Source organism: Heteronotia binoei, chromosome 11 (genome assembly GCF_032191835.1).
Source record: "Heteronotia binoei isolate CCM8104 ecotype False Entrance Well chromosome 11, APGP_CSIRO_Hbin_v1, whole genome shotgun sequence".
NCBI lineage: Eukaryota > Metazoa > Chordata > Lepidosauria > Squamata > Gekkonidae > Heteronotia > Heteronotia binoei.
The window spans coordinates 45,525,104-45,539,332 of record NC_083233.1 but is presented as its reverse complement, the minus strand read 5'-3'; the positions used below and the strand labels follow the sequence as shown (position 1 = coordinate 45,539,332).

The 14,229-nt window shown below is 41.9% G+C and overlaps 1 protein-coding gene across 1 annotated transcript in view; it reads left to right on the top strand.

Moving 5' to 3' along the window:
* WDR44 (WD repeat domain 44) overlaps positions 1-10,821 on the top strand; it is a 32,465-nt gene extending 21,644 nt beyond the window's left edge. The window contains exons 10-20 of the mRNA XM_060249976.1: positions 26-177; positions 679-817; positions 938-1,002; positions 2,451-2,564; positions 3,550-3,672; positions 4,076-4,267; positions 4,489-4,590; positions 6,414-6,529; positions 6,873-7,000; positions 8,441-8,572; positions 9,696-10,821. Of these exons, the coding sequence (XP_060105959.1) occupies positions 26-177; positions 679-817; positions 938-1,002; positions 2,451-2,564; positions 3,550-3,672; positions 4,076-4,267; positions 4,489-4,590; positions 6,414-6,529; positions 6,873-7,000; positions 8,441-8,572; positions 9,696-9,790 (1,358 nt within the window). The 3' untranslated portion in view covers positions 9,791-10,821. The remainder of the gene's footprint in view (positions 1-25; positions 178-678; positions 818-937; positions 1,003-2,450; positions 2,565-3,549; positions 3,673-4,075; positions 4,268-4,488; positions 4,591-6,413; positions 6,530-6,872; positions 7,001-8,440; positions 8,573-9,695) is intronic.
* Positions 10,822-14,229: the final 3,408 nt, after the last annotated feature.

The following is a 14,229-nucleotide window of genomic DNA, read 5'->3' as shown; positions in this document are numbered from 1 at the left end:
ACTCTGCACATGTTCAATTTCTTAGTTTTCCACACTGATCAAGATGATCCCTCCTCGAGTGATGATGAAGGAATGCCATACACAAGGCCGGTGAAATTCAAAGCAGCCCATGGCTTCAAGGGGCCTTATGACTTCGAGCAAGTAAAGGTCGTTCAGGACCTCAGTGGGGAGCACATGGTAGGCTGGCCTTTCTGTTTCAGGTGGGGTCATGGGACAGTGGATCAATACCCTTGCTTTTCTGGGTGCTGGCAGTTGACTCTGGCTGCTCTGGAAAACAGACCTGCCTTCCATTTTTTTTTCTTTGATGGATAGTCTCTAGCAGAGGCAGGATGATTAAGTTGTATCACATTGTTGCTAACGTTCAAATCATCTGATGAGTTCTGCATAGCAAACATACAAAACTTTTATCCCATCAGTATAGTTTTTCTGAGCTGTTGCCAAAAATGGCTGTGAGGGCATGTACAGTCCCAAGGATTGTGGTAGGAGTCTTGTCTGGTGGTGGCTGGGGCTCGCTTTTTTTCTGTTTTCCTCAGCAGATGACACTACACCTTTTCAGGTTCCTGAGAGAGTGGGTGGGCCTGGCTCAGCTCGGCAGTGCCTGCTCACATCTCCTTCTGGAGCAGTTGTCATGGACTGACTGATTTCCACTGGGTGATGAACTCCTTTTCTCTTTAACAGGGGGCAGTTTGGACAATGAAGTTTTCTCACTGCGGAAGGTTGTTGGCTTCAGCAGGACAGGACAACGTTGTGAGAATCTGGGTGCTGAAGAACGCTTTTGACTACTTCAATAACATGCGAATGAAGTACAACACAGAAGGTGTGGCTTTCTTCCTCACTTGGGTACATCCATTGCAGCCAGAAAGTTGAGATGTGCCTCAAGAAATTATTGGTGCTTTGACAAGTTCCACTTCAGGCTGCTCTGTGTCTTGTGTTTCAGGCCGAGTATCACCTTCCCCATCTCAAGAAAGTTTGAATTCTTCCAAGTCAGATAATGATGCAGGGGTAAGTAAGGCCTCATTGTTCTTAGGCTCTTCCACAGCGGGTGAGCAGGGCCACACTGCATCCCTCTGAGTTGGTTTGATATTGGCTAACAGTTTCCCTCCCACCCTTACAACATTGTGATGTTAGGAGACTGGTTGTCATGTATGGAATGGAGAGAATTATTTGCTTGGTCAAATGATGTGTGTGGCCTCATGCAACTTTGCCTTCCCTTTAATGTGTAGTTTGGTACACTTGAATGAGCCATTCATTTTTCCCATCATCAAGGGCTGGATTATGTAGTTGATGTGTAGAGTGATGGAGTCTTGTGTGATCTTTAACATGGTTAAAGATGGCCAGGCTTTTAGTTGAGGCTGTGGGCGTCTATTCTTGATTTGGTTGGCCTCCTCTGTTGGCACTGTCATCTGTGCTATAAAATGGAATAGTAATGGAAAATTTTCTGAGTGCTCTTGAGTTTTTTGTTTATAAAATGTTTTTATTGGAATTTATTGTTTTATTATATGTTGTACTCCGCCCTGAGCCCTACAGGGAATGGTCAGAATAGAAATATACTAAATAAATCAATGGTTGGACCTCCAGAATCTTTTGATCCAGCTCTCTTCCTCAAACGTAAATATTCTGTGTAAAAAATGAGAAGCAGGGAATAATCCAGAGCTAATTGGAGAGCTGTTAATTAAGAGCGTCACATCTTTTCTCCTAACGTTTTGAGTAATTAATGATGCTCCCTCAGCGCAACTTCGAATTTGAATGCTAGAGGTAATTAAATGTCATGCAAGCAGCCTGGGTTACCTAGCCTGGCAATTATTCTTTTTACAGCCTTATTTAATGCTGAGGCTGATACTGTAAGCACCAACTGAAGAGGCTGGCAGGGAGGCAGGGGCTAGAAAGCAGGAAGACGTCCAGTGTAGGGAGAATTTGTGGGAAGCATGCCTACAGCATGGCTGTGTTTGCAGAGTTACTATGTTCTTTGCTGCAGTGCTCCAGTTCACCTCCAAGCATTCCCACCTATGGTATGTGTGTATTGACAGTCTCGGGTTCAAAATCATAACTCTGCTTTCATTTCTAAAGGAACTTACTAGCCCTTTTGGTTGTACAGAGAGAATGTTGTTTCAGAGCTCTGTTGCAGTAGACAGCTTTTCTCTTGGATTGCCAATGATAAATTATGGAAGCTCTCCTAACCCCTGCCCTGTTTACCACCTGGCAGTCCCAGCTTCTCTGTGTTCTACTTAGTCCCAGCAGATTTTGCAGTATTTGGTAATTGTGTTTAAAAAGAGAGAGAGGACTTGGGCATCTCAACAACTGGTTTTAATCAGCAAGTACAATAGGTCTGATAGGAACCAATCCAACTGAAAAAAGAGGTATAAATACATCAAATAAACAATAATATCTGAGCTTTCAGAAAACATCTGAAGGCTCTAAACACACTTTGTATTTTATTGCTTCCGTAATAGGTCTGCAGCGGAACTGATGAGGACCCCGATGATAAAAATACACCATTTCGTCAACGGCCGTTCTGCAAATATAAAGGACATACGGCAGACCTCCTTGATTTGTCATGGTCTAAAGTAAGATACTTTGGTGTGGGCCACCAGACAGGGAGATAGAGTGGGCCTTCAAAGAGCTGCAAATGTGTGAAGCTGCCATGTCACAGATAGTACACTCTAGAGCATGGCTTGTCAAGTAGAGTGCAGCAGAGGAGGAAGCAGGAGCAACAACACGAGGCATATGCAAGTGTAACAGGGCAAATGTACCACCTCGTGATTTTTCCCCCTCGCATGTCACACTACTGTGGTGGAAATGTTATGAATGAACCTGTTACATGAGCAGATAATCTTTATGTCCCTTTCCTGAGGGGTTATGGGGAAAAAAGGTTGTGCTGCGATATATTATTTTAATGGGGGTTTCCACTTTCCTCTCAGCATGGATGAATGACCACCATAAAATGTAGCTAGCATTCCCTACAGCTGAAAATGAGTAGTAATAATACTTAGCATTTTGCACAGCACTTTCATTATTCAAAGCAGCGTCATATGTATATCATAGTACTTACAACAGCGCTGTAATATAGACTGGTTCTGTTATCTCTGTGTTGTCTGTTGGGAATTGAGGCTGAGGAGTGGCTTGCTGCTAGTACCCTCTAAGGAGTTTTTTGCGATGGAGATTTTGAACTAGTGATTTTCCGGGTCTCAGCTGTTTTCTCTCTGTAGCTACACTGTTTCAGGGAGGGTGGACAAATGGTCTTTGGGGCTTTGTTGTCTGTCATTCCCAGGAATTTCAGGGTTCCTAGGCATACAATTTGAACATCATTGCTGTAATTGAACCCTAGGGATTTGATCAAAATTACGCATCTCTCCAAATGGCATGGGACCTGATTAGCACCTGATGGGCTGCTGTTTTTTCCCGCAAGCTTTTCATTTGAAGCTCAGGCATGCCAAGAGCTCTTTCCCACTCTGAGCTGACAGCTTAACAGAGGATTGCATTAGTTTTGAGCAGTCCCTCTGTACTTCATAAATCTGTGCAATAATGCATGCTGTTTCTGTCCCCCACCAGAATTACTTCCTGCTGTCTTCTTCCATGGACAAGACAGTCCGGCTGTGGCACATATCCAGGCGGGAGTGCCTGTGTTGTTTCCAGCACATCGACTTTGTCACTGCTATTGCATTCCATCCTAGGGTAAGTGACTCCTGAAGACTGACCTGGTTTCTAACCTAGTTTTGAATGTGAAATATGTTTTGAACAAAAAAGATGTGCATGTGCAGGAACACAGTCAGCAAGATGCTGCGGTTAATAAATTAAGTAGGGTCTCTGTTTGGGATCACATGCATCAGACGTGCACTCAAGCTCATCTGTTGTACAGCCAGCCCCTAGCCATTGTCTTTCTGCTGCCGCAGTGTTCTCTGTGACGAGGAGAGCTGAGAATCCCCGGATGTGATCTTCTGCATGCATTTGTCATACATACAGTACAGGCTGATCTCTGACTTTGCCTTTCGTTTCTGATGGGAGCCCCTGTGGGCAGGCAGATCCTAAAGCATTGCTGTTAACCCTGTTCCTTGTGGTATCATCTGCCCTGTTTTAGGATGACAGATACTTCTTGAGTGGTTCCTTGGATGGGAAGCTCCGACTCTGGAACATTCCTGACAAAAAAGTGGCACTGTGGAATGAAGTGGACGGGCAGACCAAGCTGATCACAGCTGCAAACTTTTGCCAAAATGGCAAATATGCAGTGATTGGCACCTACGATGGCCGGTGCATCTTCTATGACACAGAGGTTAGCGTTATTACCATTTGTGGATGCTGTGCATTTTACATAAGGAAACCAGCCAGTGGAATTTTTGTCTTGGCTTCATACCACTACCATGAAGCAAGTACCACCATCTGCTCTGTGTCCCAACCCAGTTTGGGCCAGGCCAAACTAAACTAGAGCTTTTTGTCCAGAACTCCCATAGGTATACAAATTAAAGTTTTCTCTGTAATTTATTTTTTCCTTAGCATTTGAAGTATCACACACAAATACACGTGCGGTCAACCAGAGGACGAAATCGAGTCGGAAGGAAAATCACTGGAATCGAGCCTCTGCCGGGAGAAAATAAGGTTTGGCCTTCTCTTACATTGAGGTCACTCCAGTTCTTTGGGCTGTCCATGTAATTCCACTTAAGTCATTTTAATACCAGCTGCAGGCCAGGGGCAGCCAAATCCGTAAGACCTGTGGTGCCTACAAACCAAGAGAAGCTGCTTCTCTTCCTTTGTGAATTAAACACAAGACTGGCGGCACCATTAAGACTAGCCAGATTTATTCCAGCCTAAGTTTTCCTGAGTCAGAGCTAATTTCATCTGATTCGTAGGATTGTAAAATTCATCAGACCAATTTATATATGCAACAGAAGCGGGGTGGGGGGAGGTGTCTCAAAGAGAGACTGGTTCAAAACAACATCCAATCCAGAGAGTAATCAGGTTCACTCATTATGGGTGTGAGGCACTCCCAATTGTTGTTAAATAAGGAAAGAGTAGGATGAAATAAGGAGGATATAATAGGAAGTTACGGAGGTATGGCTGAAACAGTGCCTTGTATATTCCATCCTTTTTTGATGTTAATTATTTCAGCTATATCTCTGTAATTTCCTATTGTATCTCTGTAATTTCCTATTGTATCTGCTTATCTCAGTTTGCATATTAAAATACACAAGTTCATAGTAGAGAACTAACAGGGAAGAACTGAAACTAATATAAAAAGAAATTAAATAGAGAATGTTCAGCTATCTCTGCAGAGTAACATTAATGTTTTATTGTGTGTTCAAAATTCATCAGTATACAAAGATGAAGAAAAAAATTGTAATAGTTCAGATTCCAGTAAAAGCAGGATAAAGAGGCAAAGTCACTTATATTTATATAAATGGATACGTACATGGTATTGTACCCTCAAAACGACTAAATAGCTACCAAGACAGCTAACCATGTGTTTTCAAGACAGTGGATTTGTTTGTGCTGTTTGCAGGCTACTAAACTTTGTGTTTAAAGCTCTTCAGTTCTTGGTGCTGTGCTATAATTAAGTTGAAAAAGACAGAGCCTGCCGCCTAGCTTGCAGACGTATTGTGATTAAAGTGGGTTTTTTTATTATTTTCTCAAGAAAAAAATGAGATGTAGAAGATAAAAGAGGGTAGTGGAAAATAAGAATCCATCAGAAATTGTCAAATATTATGAATGGTTACATACAACAAGTAAAATCAACTTTATTAGTAAAAATACATGTTTCAGATAAAAAACCAGATGATAAAATGTTATGGCAGTGTTCAGAAATGAGCTCTCTCTTTTTTAAAAGATAGACAAAAATGTCCTGATAGTAGCGATAATATATTAACAATAAAAATGTTACATCTTTAACAATTAAACAGATTTTTGTACCAAGTTTAAACCATCCTTAAAACCTGGATATTACTATAATCATTTATCAGATTTCTAGGTCTTATTCTTACTAAATATTTAAATGCTAGTGGAATGCTTAATAAAAAATTAAAACTATAATCAGTATCTTCATCACCTTTAATATAATATTCACATAATTTCAAGAATTTGTGGGATCAAAAAATTTAACTGTTCCCATAATGTGAGTAGTAAGCTTGCCATTTCTGCTGAAATTCTTGCTTGCAGACATATTGATCAAGACGTTTAGGTGTGTGCAGAATGTTTCCTTCATCATCACATTCATATGTCTTGCAAAGCATTATGGGAAGGGACTTCTCTGAAAATGTGAAAAGGCTGGGCTGTGATGTAGTGTTCTCCCACCTCCCCATGTTAAAAATGAGTGCAGGTGGGGAATCTGGAATGCAAGACTGGAGGTCTGTCTTTTGTCTCATCTGACATGCTGCTGCCTGGTTAACTCTCTCCACTGAAAGGAAATTTCATTTTCCTACTGCCAGATCCTAGTGACGTCAAACGACTCCCGAATTCGGCTGTATGATCTACGAGATCTGTCGCTGTCCATGAAATACAAGGGTTATGTCAACAGCAGCAGCCAAATCAAAGCTAGCTTCAGGTGATGAAAAAGATTTACAACCAAAATTTATGGGGGGAGAACTCAAATATTGTAAGAAATCTGCAGTTCAGACATTGAACAATACTGTAGATTCAAGCTGATTTTTGTATACTTCACCATCATGTCCTCTGAATCTAAGGACATGGGAGAATAACGATAGGGGCATGTTTTTGCTTATACTTCTCTGTAGTGGATATTGTGTGAGATGAAGATTGAGAAGACCTGAGTTGAAATTCATGCTCATCTCAGAGGACAAGCATCCCTCTGTGGCAAAGTAGTTCCCCCCAATGGGTAAACAGAAATGTGGGTTGAAAATGAACTGCTGTTTCTTATTTGTTTTCAGCCATGACTTCACGTACATTGTTAGTGGCTCTGAGGATAAATATGTTTACATCTGGAGCACTTACCATGACCTGAGCAAGTTTACATCTGTAAGGCGGGACCGGAATGACTTCTGGGAAGGTGTCAAAGGTGAAGCTTCCCCCCCCCCCCCCCCCCCCAGTGATCATGATGCTGTTGGCTTGATACTGATATGTTTTTGAGAGTTACATGGCTACATCTTGCATGGTGCAAAGGACAGTGGCTTCTTTGATTGACGGAGAATTGGGAATTGTAAGCTCAGTTGACAGAACTGGCTGGATTAAAACCCCACAGTGACTACAAGCTCAACCAGCTGCCTTTGCACTCTAGGGCTGTGATCACATATGTTAAATAATGCAGTTTTAATCCCCTTTCACTGCACTTTCAAACTGGATTTTGCCAGTTCACAGTAAAATTCAGTTGGAAAGTGGATTGAAACTATTGTTTAGCATGTGTGATTACAGCATAGAAGGAAAACTGCAAGATTTGTGGGCAGTGCACCTACTAAAGGTCAGCAAATTTGGGTCCAAAGCCTTGCAGGTTACTAAGGCTTGCTGGATGGAGGAGTGATTTATTCCACCCTTTCAAATAAACCCATGAAATCTTCTAGCCTACAAAAATGTTTAGTGCCTATCCATCATGCATACCTGTTGTCAGTGTCCTCAGTTCATGCAGTAGAATGAAGTGGTGGAATCCTGAAATGGTGGACTGAACCATTGCTGCAGCTGGGAGGCACTGTTTTTCCAACCTTCTTATCAAAAAGAAAAAAATACTGCTTGCTATTAGAAAGATAACACAGCAGGGAGAGTCTGCTCCACAGAGTATTTCTTTCTTTGCTTTAAAAAAAACTTGCAGGAAGTTTTTTCCACTTAGGGAAGCATTCCAAAATGTGTTGTTCCCCCCTCCCTGCAGCTTGAAGTAGTCCTCTTTATTCTGCCTTCTAACATTATGCAGATTAGACCAACCAACCAACCCAGTTTTGGCTAATCTTCCCTGTCTGATCATCTGGAGATACCTAATCTCCATAGGCGTACGGCTGGTTTCCAGGTCTGGATTTTGTCAGATTCCTAGTTTATCTCTTTTTTAAAAATCTTATTTTTGAAGGCTTCCTGAGTTTGTTATAAAAATAATCAAATATTTTGTGAGAGCAATGTAATATGTAATGCTTTTTGGAAGGCATGAAGAGTCTGGAATGGCTGATGACTGAGTGCTGTAGACTTCCCAAACATTGGAACTAATTTCCTAGCCAGTTGCACATTCATTTGTCCCAGAGGAGTGACTAGCACATGTCGCTGGTTCTGTGATTGGCCTGTGAATTGTAGCTATTACAATGCTCCATTCCAGGAAAATGTGGCATGAGACTCTTCCAAGACCAAAAATAAAACTGATATATTCAGACCAGTTTACTGTGAACTTTCTCAAACATTTCCAGTTAGGACTTTTGTAGAATCCATAGTCTGCTGATTGTATCTGCATAGGGCACTCTCGCAAATGATTTTTTTTTTTTGCATCATCTTCAAGAGACTAACTCCCACCCTCTCTTTTTCTTAGCACATAATGCAGTTGTCACATCAGCAATATTTGCCCCAAATCCCAGTTTGATGATATCAGCAGAAACAACTGAAAAACAAGAACCTGAAAACAAAAGTGATGATTTGGAAGCAACTGATACCATCCCTTCTGGTAGGTACCTATTGACTAGGTCTTAGATTTGGGACTTGGATTCATATAGAAGGATGGGAGCCCTCTTTAAAGCAGTATGCCCATCAGTTGGTGAAGCTGGACTGAGATAACTTTTGATTTAATACATGTAGTAAATTAATTTGGACACATCGACAGTGAATGAAAACCAGGATCTAATGAGTGAGCAGGTTAACTAAAGGAAATGAAGAGTTCTACATTTTAATGTATCCCGGTATATATTCCTCAGGCATCTCTGTCATTACGTATTTCAAGCACTTCCTTCTGCGTTCTAGTAGGAATCTGCCATTCTGCTCATACTTGTTTTCTAAAATCCAGCTGGGTGTTCCTTAACACTTTGCAGGTGCGGTTTTCTTTATTTAGAGGCAGTACACCTCTGAGCACCAGTTGCAGACAGTGAGGCATAACATTAGGGAAGGGCTGTTGCCTTCAAATCCTGTCTGTGGGCTTCCCTGGGGGTGTCTCTGAGAAACACAGAACTGAAACTTAGCAGGTGTGTGATTTGATCTAACAGGGCTGCCTGTGTTTTCTCTGAAAATGTTTAGAAAGCAGTGCTGTGGAGGAAGACCATGTGGGAATTGTCCCAACAGCATTTCTCCACACTTGCCCTCTCTTCATATCTCTGGATCCCTGAGAGATCCTTCCCAGCCTGTTATTTTAGTTTCATCTTTCTCCCCAACTCCCCTATCTCATAACCCCGATCGATGTCACTTCCCCATCGATGGTATACATAAGACTTACCAGGATTTGGCTCAGAAGATAAGGAAGAAGAATTGAAAGCTCTTGAAATGCTGAGTGAGCTGAGGGCATGTGTGTACACACTGCTTCTGTGGTGTTACCTTGGGTAGATAACACTGCCTTCCCTACTAGATTCTTGCTTGCTTTTGAGTATTCCTTCTAGCTACTGTGTAATGGTGAGCTTGTAGCTACCTAAGGAAACAGAGTGATCCCTCCTGGGCTTAGCTCTTTGGGGAAATGTTGAGACCTGAATACTACTAGGTCTTGCTTGATCACTGGCTGAAGCCTGTTTGATAATGAGAACCTCATTCTTGAACTGAGCTGTTCTTGATTAGCAGCTAAAACTTGTTTCTTCTGTCATTTTAAGGGGCCTTGAAGACGGACCACACAGAAGTGCTTCTTTCAGCTGACTTTACTGGAGCCATCAAAGTCTTCATTAACAAAAAGAAAAATGTATCTTAAAATCATTGGTAACTTGAAAGTATCATAATAACGGTACCTGGGTGTGAATCATGTGATCGGTGAAGCAACGCATAATGCAGTGTTGGAGGCTGACCTTTTTTAAAAAACAAAAACCTTCATTTTTAAAGCTGCTCCACTACAGACCTCCTGATGAAGCGGCATTCTGAACTGTTGGCTCCCTTGGCTTATAGAGTAGAAAGGGGTGTGGTCAAGTGACGTTGCCAATCAACTTGTTAGCATTCTGTTTTCTGAATAATTATATTGCTGAGTATTGTTGTCATGTGCCAGATCATGCAAGGAAAGGGCAAGGGGAGATTCACATATGTATGTGCCTTTTTGGGGATGACATGCACTAGACTGAACAGAGGCAAACATTTAATTTATTGAGCAATGCCCAAGAAGGGGGAGCCAGAAGCTAAACTGGTCTAAAATAGCAAATGAGGTCTTCTTCCTGAACCCCACTTCCGATGAAACTGATCTATTTTGAATTTGTGCTTAATGGAGCTAAAATTCCGTGGCTGGATCCTTTTACATTTTGTGAAGTGCTTTCCACCCCCAGCTCCCACCCCTCATCCTTGGATGGGCCAGCAGCAGCCATGTGTCAATGTTTTATAATGTGGATTTCTTTTTTGTTGTCTTCTAATTATTGTGGACTCTAGATTCCTTTCTTAATATACAGTTTCTTTTGCACACTGGAGCACAATATTTCTATGAAAGAGTCTCATTCCTTATTCACGGGCACTGGATTATGCTCACCTTAAAAAAAAATAATTAAGCTGCGTTAGAAACAATTCTTATATTTTACAACAATGTAAAATAAACTGTTTACATATTTTTTTAAGCACTGTAGTTTAAAATGTTATGTTTGTTTTGTTTAGAGCTAACTGAATTTAAAAGTCTTTGTAAATATTGATATAATGTACCAATGAAACAACATTTTGGTGCATTGGAACCCACCAAATGTTGTTGATGGTTTCTCTTGTTTCAGAGGACAAAAGATGTATCATTATAAACTGGTCACACCAAAAGAAGTTTGTCTGTTGTTTTCTTCTATGTGTTAAAAGATTTTTTTTGCTTGGCTTCCCATGTAGAGCTAGTATTTGCCCATTGACTTGTTGGCATTTCATTTTCTAAATATTTATTTGCTAAATAATGAATGTAATCAAGGCTTTTTTTGAGCAGGAATGGAGTTCCAGCTGGTTTGGCATCAGGGGGTGTGGCCTAATATGCAAATGAGTTCCTGCTGGGCTTCTTCTACAGAAAAAGCCCTGATTGTAATGATTTGAATTCTGTACTGCCTTCATTCTGTTTCCCCACTGCTCGGTGGCTTCTCAGGCAGCCCAAAAATGATGCTGCAGATTTTTTTCAGACTTTGTAAAAAGATGTAAAGCATTCCTTTGATTTGAAAACGACTCATGGTAACCCCATACAGTCCCACCTCATGGGGTTTTCAAGGCAAGAGATGAGCAGAGATGGTTTGCCATTGCCTTCCTCTGCACAGCAGCTCGTCTTCCTTGGTCTTCTACCATCCGAGTACCAATCCTGTTTAGCTTCTGAGCTCTGACAAGATCATGCCACTGTGGGCTATTAGACCTGCTATAAGCTTCATAAATAACCTTTTATCATTGGTGCATGCAGCTCTTCCAGTTGCTGTAAATCTATCTGAAATTCTTCCCCTTTACAACAGTACTGAGGAGTTTGAAGGCTGTATTTAAAACACTTTTATACCACACACACATACCTCTAAAAACTCCCAGGGTGGCTTACAAAAATGAAAGTGAAAAACAGCAAGGACAGTCTTTTGCATATTTCTGTACCAGGCTGGTATAGAGCTTAAAACACCCTTGATTCTAGAGAACAAAATGGGACTTCAGTGGCACCTTAAAGACTAATATAATGCATTCCACCATAAACTTTCATGTGTCAGTGCTTCCTTTTTTAGATATATTGGACTACAAACCCACCAGATCTCTCTGCTTGACTTCGCGAACGAAGATTTAAGAAAGGTGCAGTAGTCCACGTCTGCTGCAGGCTCGCTGGTGGCTAAAAAGACCAATGCGGGACAGGCAGGTCCGGCCACAGTGGCTGCAGGGAAGTCTGATTTGGGATTAGTGCTGTAGCAGTATGATTTTTCCTCAATCTCCTTTTATCCTCAAGACCAGCTATGCGTGCGTTCTTAAAGGAAGAGACAGCCTGGTGGATGGTGTGCCTCCATGCTCTGCGATCTGAGGCTAGGACAGACCACTGGTGATGGTTAATGCAACAGGTACCAAGGGATTTCTTCAAGGAGTCCTTGTACCTCTTCTTTGGTGCCCCTCTATTTCGATGGCCGGTGGAAAGTTCGCCATACAGGGCAATTTGGGGAAGGCGGTGGTTTTCCATCCTGGAGATATGCCCTGCCCAGCGCAGTTGCGTCTTCAACAACAATGCCTCGATGTTTGTAACCTCCGCCCGCTTGAGGACTTCAGTGTTGGTCACAAAGTCACTCCAGTGGATGCTGAGGATGGTGCGAAGGCAGCGCTGATGAAAGCGCTCAAGGAGTCGCAGGTGATGACGGTATAAAACCCACGATTCGGAGCCGTAGATGAGGGTTGTCATCACAACCGCTTTGTAAACATTGATCTTTGTGCCTTTTTTCAGATGCTTGTTGCTCCACACTCTTTTGTGCAGTCGGCCAAATGCACGGTTTGCCTTTGCCAGTCTATTGTCAATCTCCTTGTCGATCTTGGCGTCTGAGGAGATGATGCACCCCAGGTAGCTGAACTGCTGGACTGTCTTCAAAACTGATTCACCCACAGTGATGCAAGGAGGGTGATAATCTTCCTGGGGTGCAGGCTGGTGGAGAACTTCTGTCTTCTTCAGACTAACTTCTAGGCCGAATAGCTTGGCAGCCTCTGCAAAGCAGGACGTCATATGCTGCAGAGCTGATACCGAGTGGGAGACAAGTGCAGCAGCATCAGCAAACAGTAGCTCTCGGATAAGTTTTTCCATTGTCTTGGAGTGGGCCTTTAGTCGCCTCAGGTTGAACAGGCTGCCTTCGGTGCGATAGCGGATGTAGACACCATCGTCGTCATCTAAATCTACTGCAGCTCTTTGAAGCATCATGCTAAAGAAGATTGTAAAGAGAGTTGGCGCGAGAACACAGCCTTGCTTTACACCTGTGCCTATTGGGAAGGGCTCCGAGAGATCGTTGCAGTGTCTGACTTGGCCTCGCTGGTCTTCATGTAGCTGGATGACCATACTGAGGAACCTTGGGGGACATCCTAAACGTTCCAAGATTTGCCATAGGCCGTTCCTGCTAACGGTCGATCAGATGGATGTGTATATATATATATATACAACAGAAAAGGGGGGAGGCGTTACAAGGAGAAGCTCATTCAAAATAAGATCCTAAGAGTGATCACTTAGAATGGGTGATGTCCTCCCAACTGTTAAGCAAAATGTGAAACCTAATACAGAATGAAATGAGATACAAGTAGGAAGTTACTGGGATATAGCTGATATAATTAACCAGTAGGGAAGTGTTTTTGTCTTCCAGGGCATTCTGTTAATCTAAAAATTACAGTTCTCTTGCAAAGGAACTTCAAAGGGAGAATGCACTGTGAAATTGCTGAACTGGAATTCCTTAATAGATTCATGATTGTTACTTGTCAGGACTGAAGAGGCCTGGGGTTCCTAACTTATTAGAAAACAAGTCCAGTGGCACCATAAAGACTAACAAAATTCTATTCAAGCATGAGCTTTTGAAAGTCAACTTGTTTCATAAATGGCGCCATAGGTATATATCCTACCCATTCCAGATGTTAATTACTGCAGCTATATCTGTAACTTCCTAATGTATCTGCTCATCTCATTTCATCCTACACTAGGTTTTACATTTTGCCTATCTAACAACAGCTGAGAGTGTCACACCTATTCTGAGTGAACCTCTGGCCTGGACCTGGTTTTGAAGCATCCCTCATTCTTTTCTGTTGTGTATATATCAACCTGATGGATTTATGCTCCAGTTCATTTAACAATGTGAGTTCCGCTGCCTGCAAGCTTAAGGTGGAATACATTTTGTTAATATTAAGATGTCACTGACTCCCCTTTTATTCTGTTGCTATGGACTAACATATCTACCTACCTGAATTATCACAGTTTTAGACTGTTTCCAGTAGTTTACTGTGTAGTGAGAATTTGTAAAAACAAGGTATCTTTCTTGCTGATTTCAAAGGTGATTGCATTTCTTTAAGGGGCCTGTCATACAGTATGTAGATGTTATGCACCTTCAGAGTCATTCTGCGAAGGGATCTCTTAGCAATTCTTAAAGCAAAATACTGTTTGCAAGATCCCCCAAGGAACTGACGGTTATACCAGATTAAACTTTACAGCAGAAGCCTGCCATCCTTATGGTTCCATATACAATAGTGTGAAAAGGAGTTCTTAATTCAGAGAAT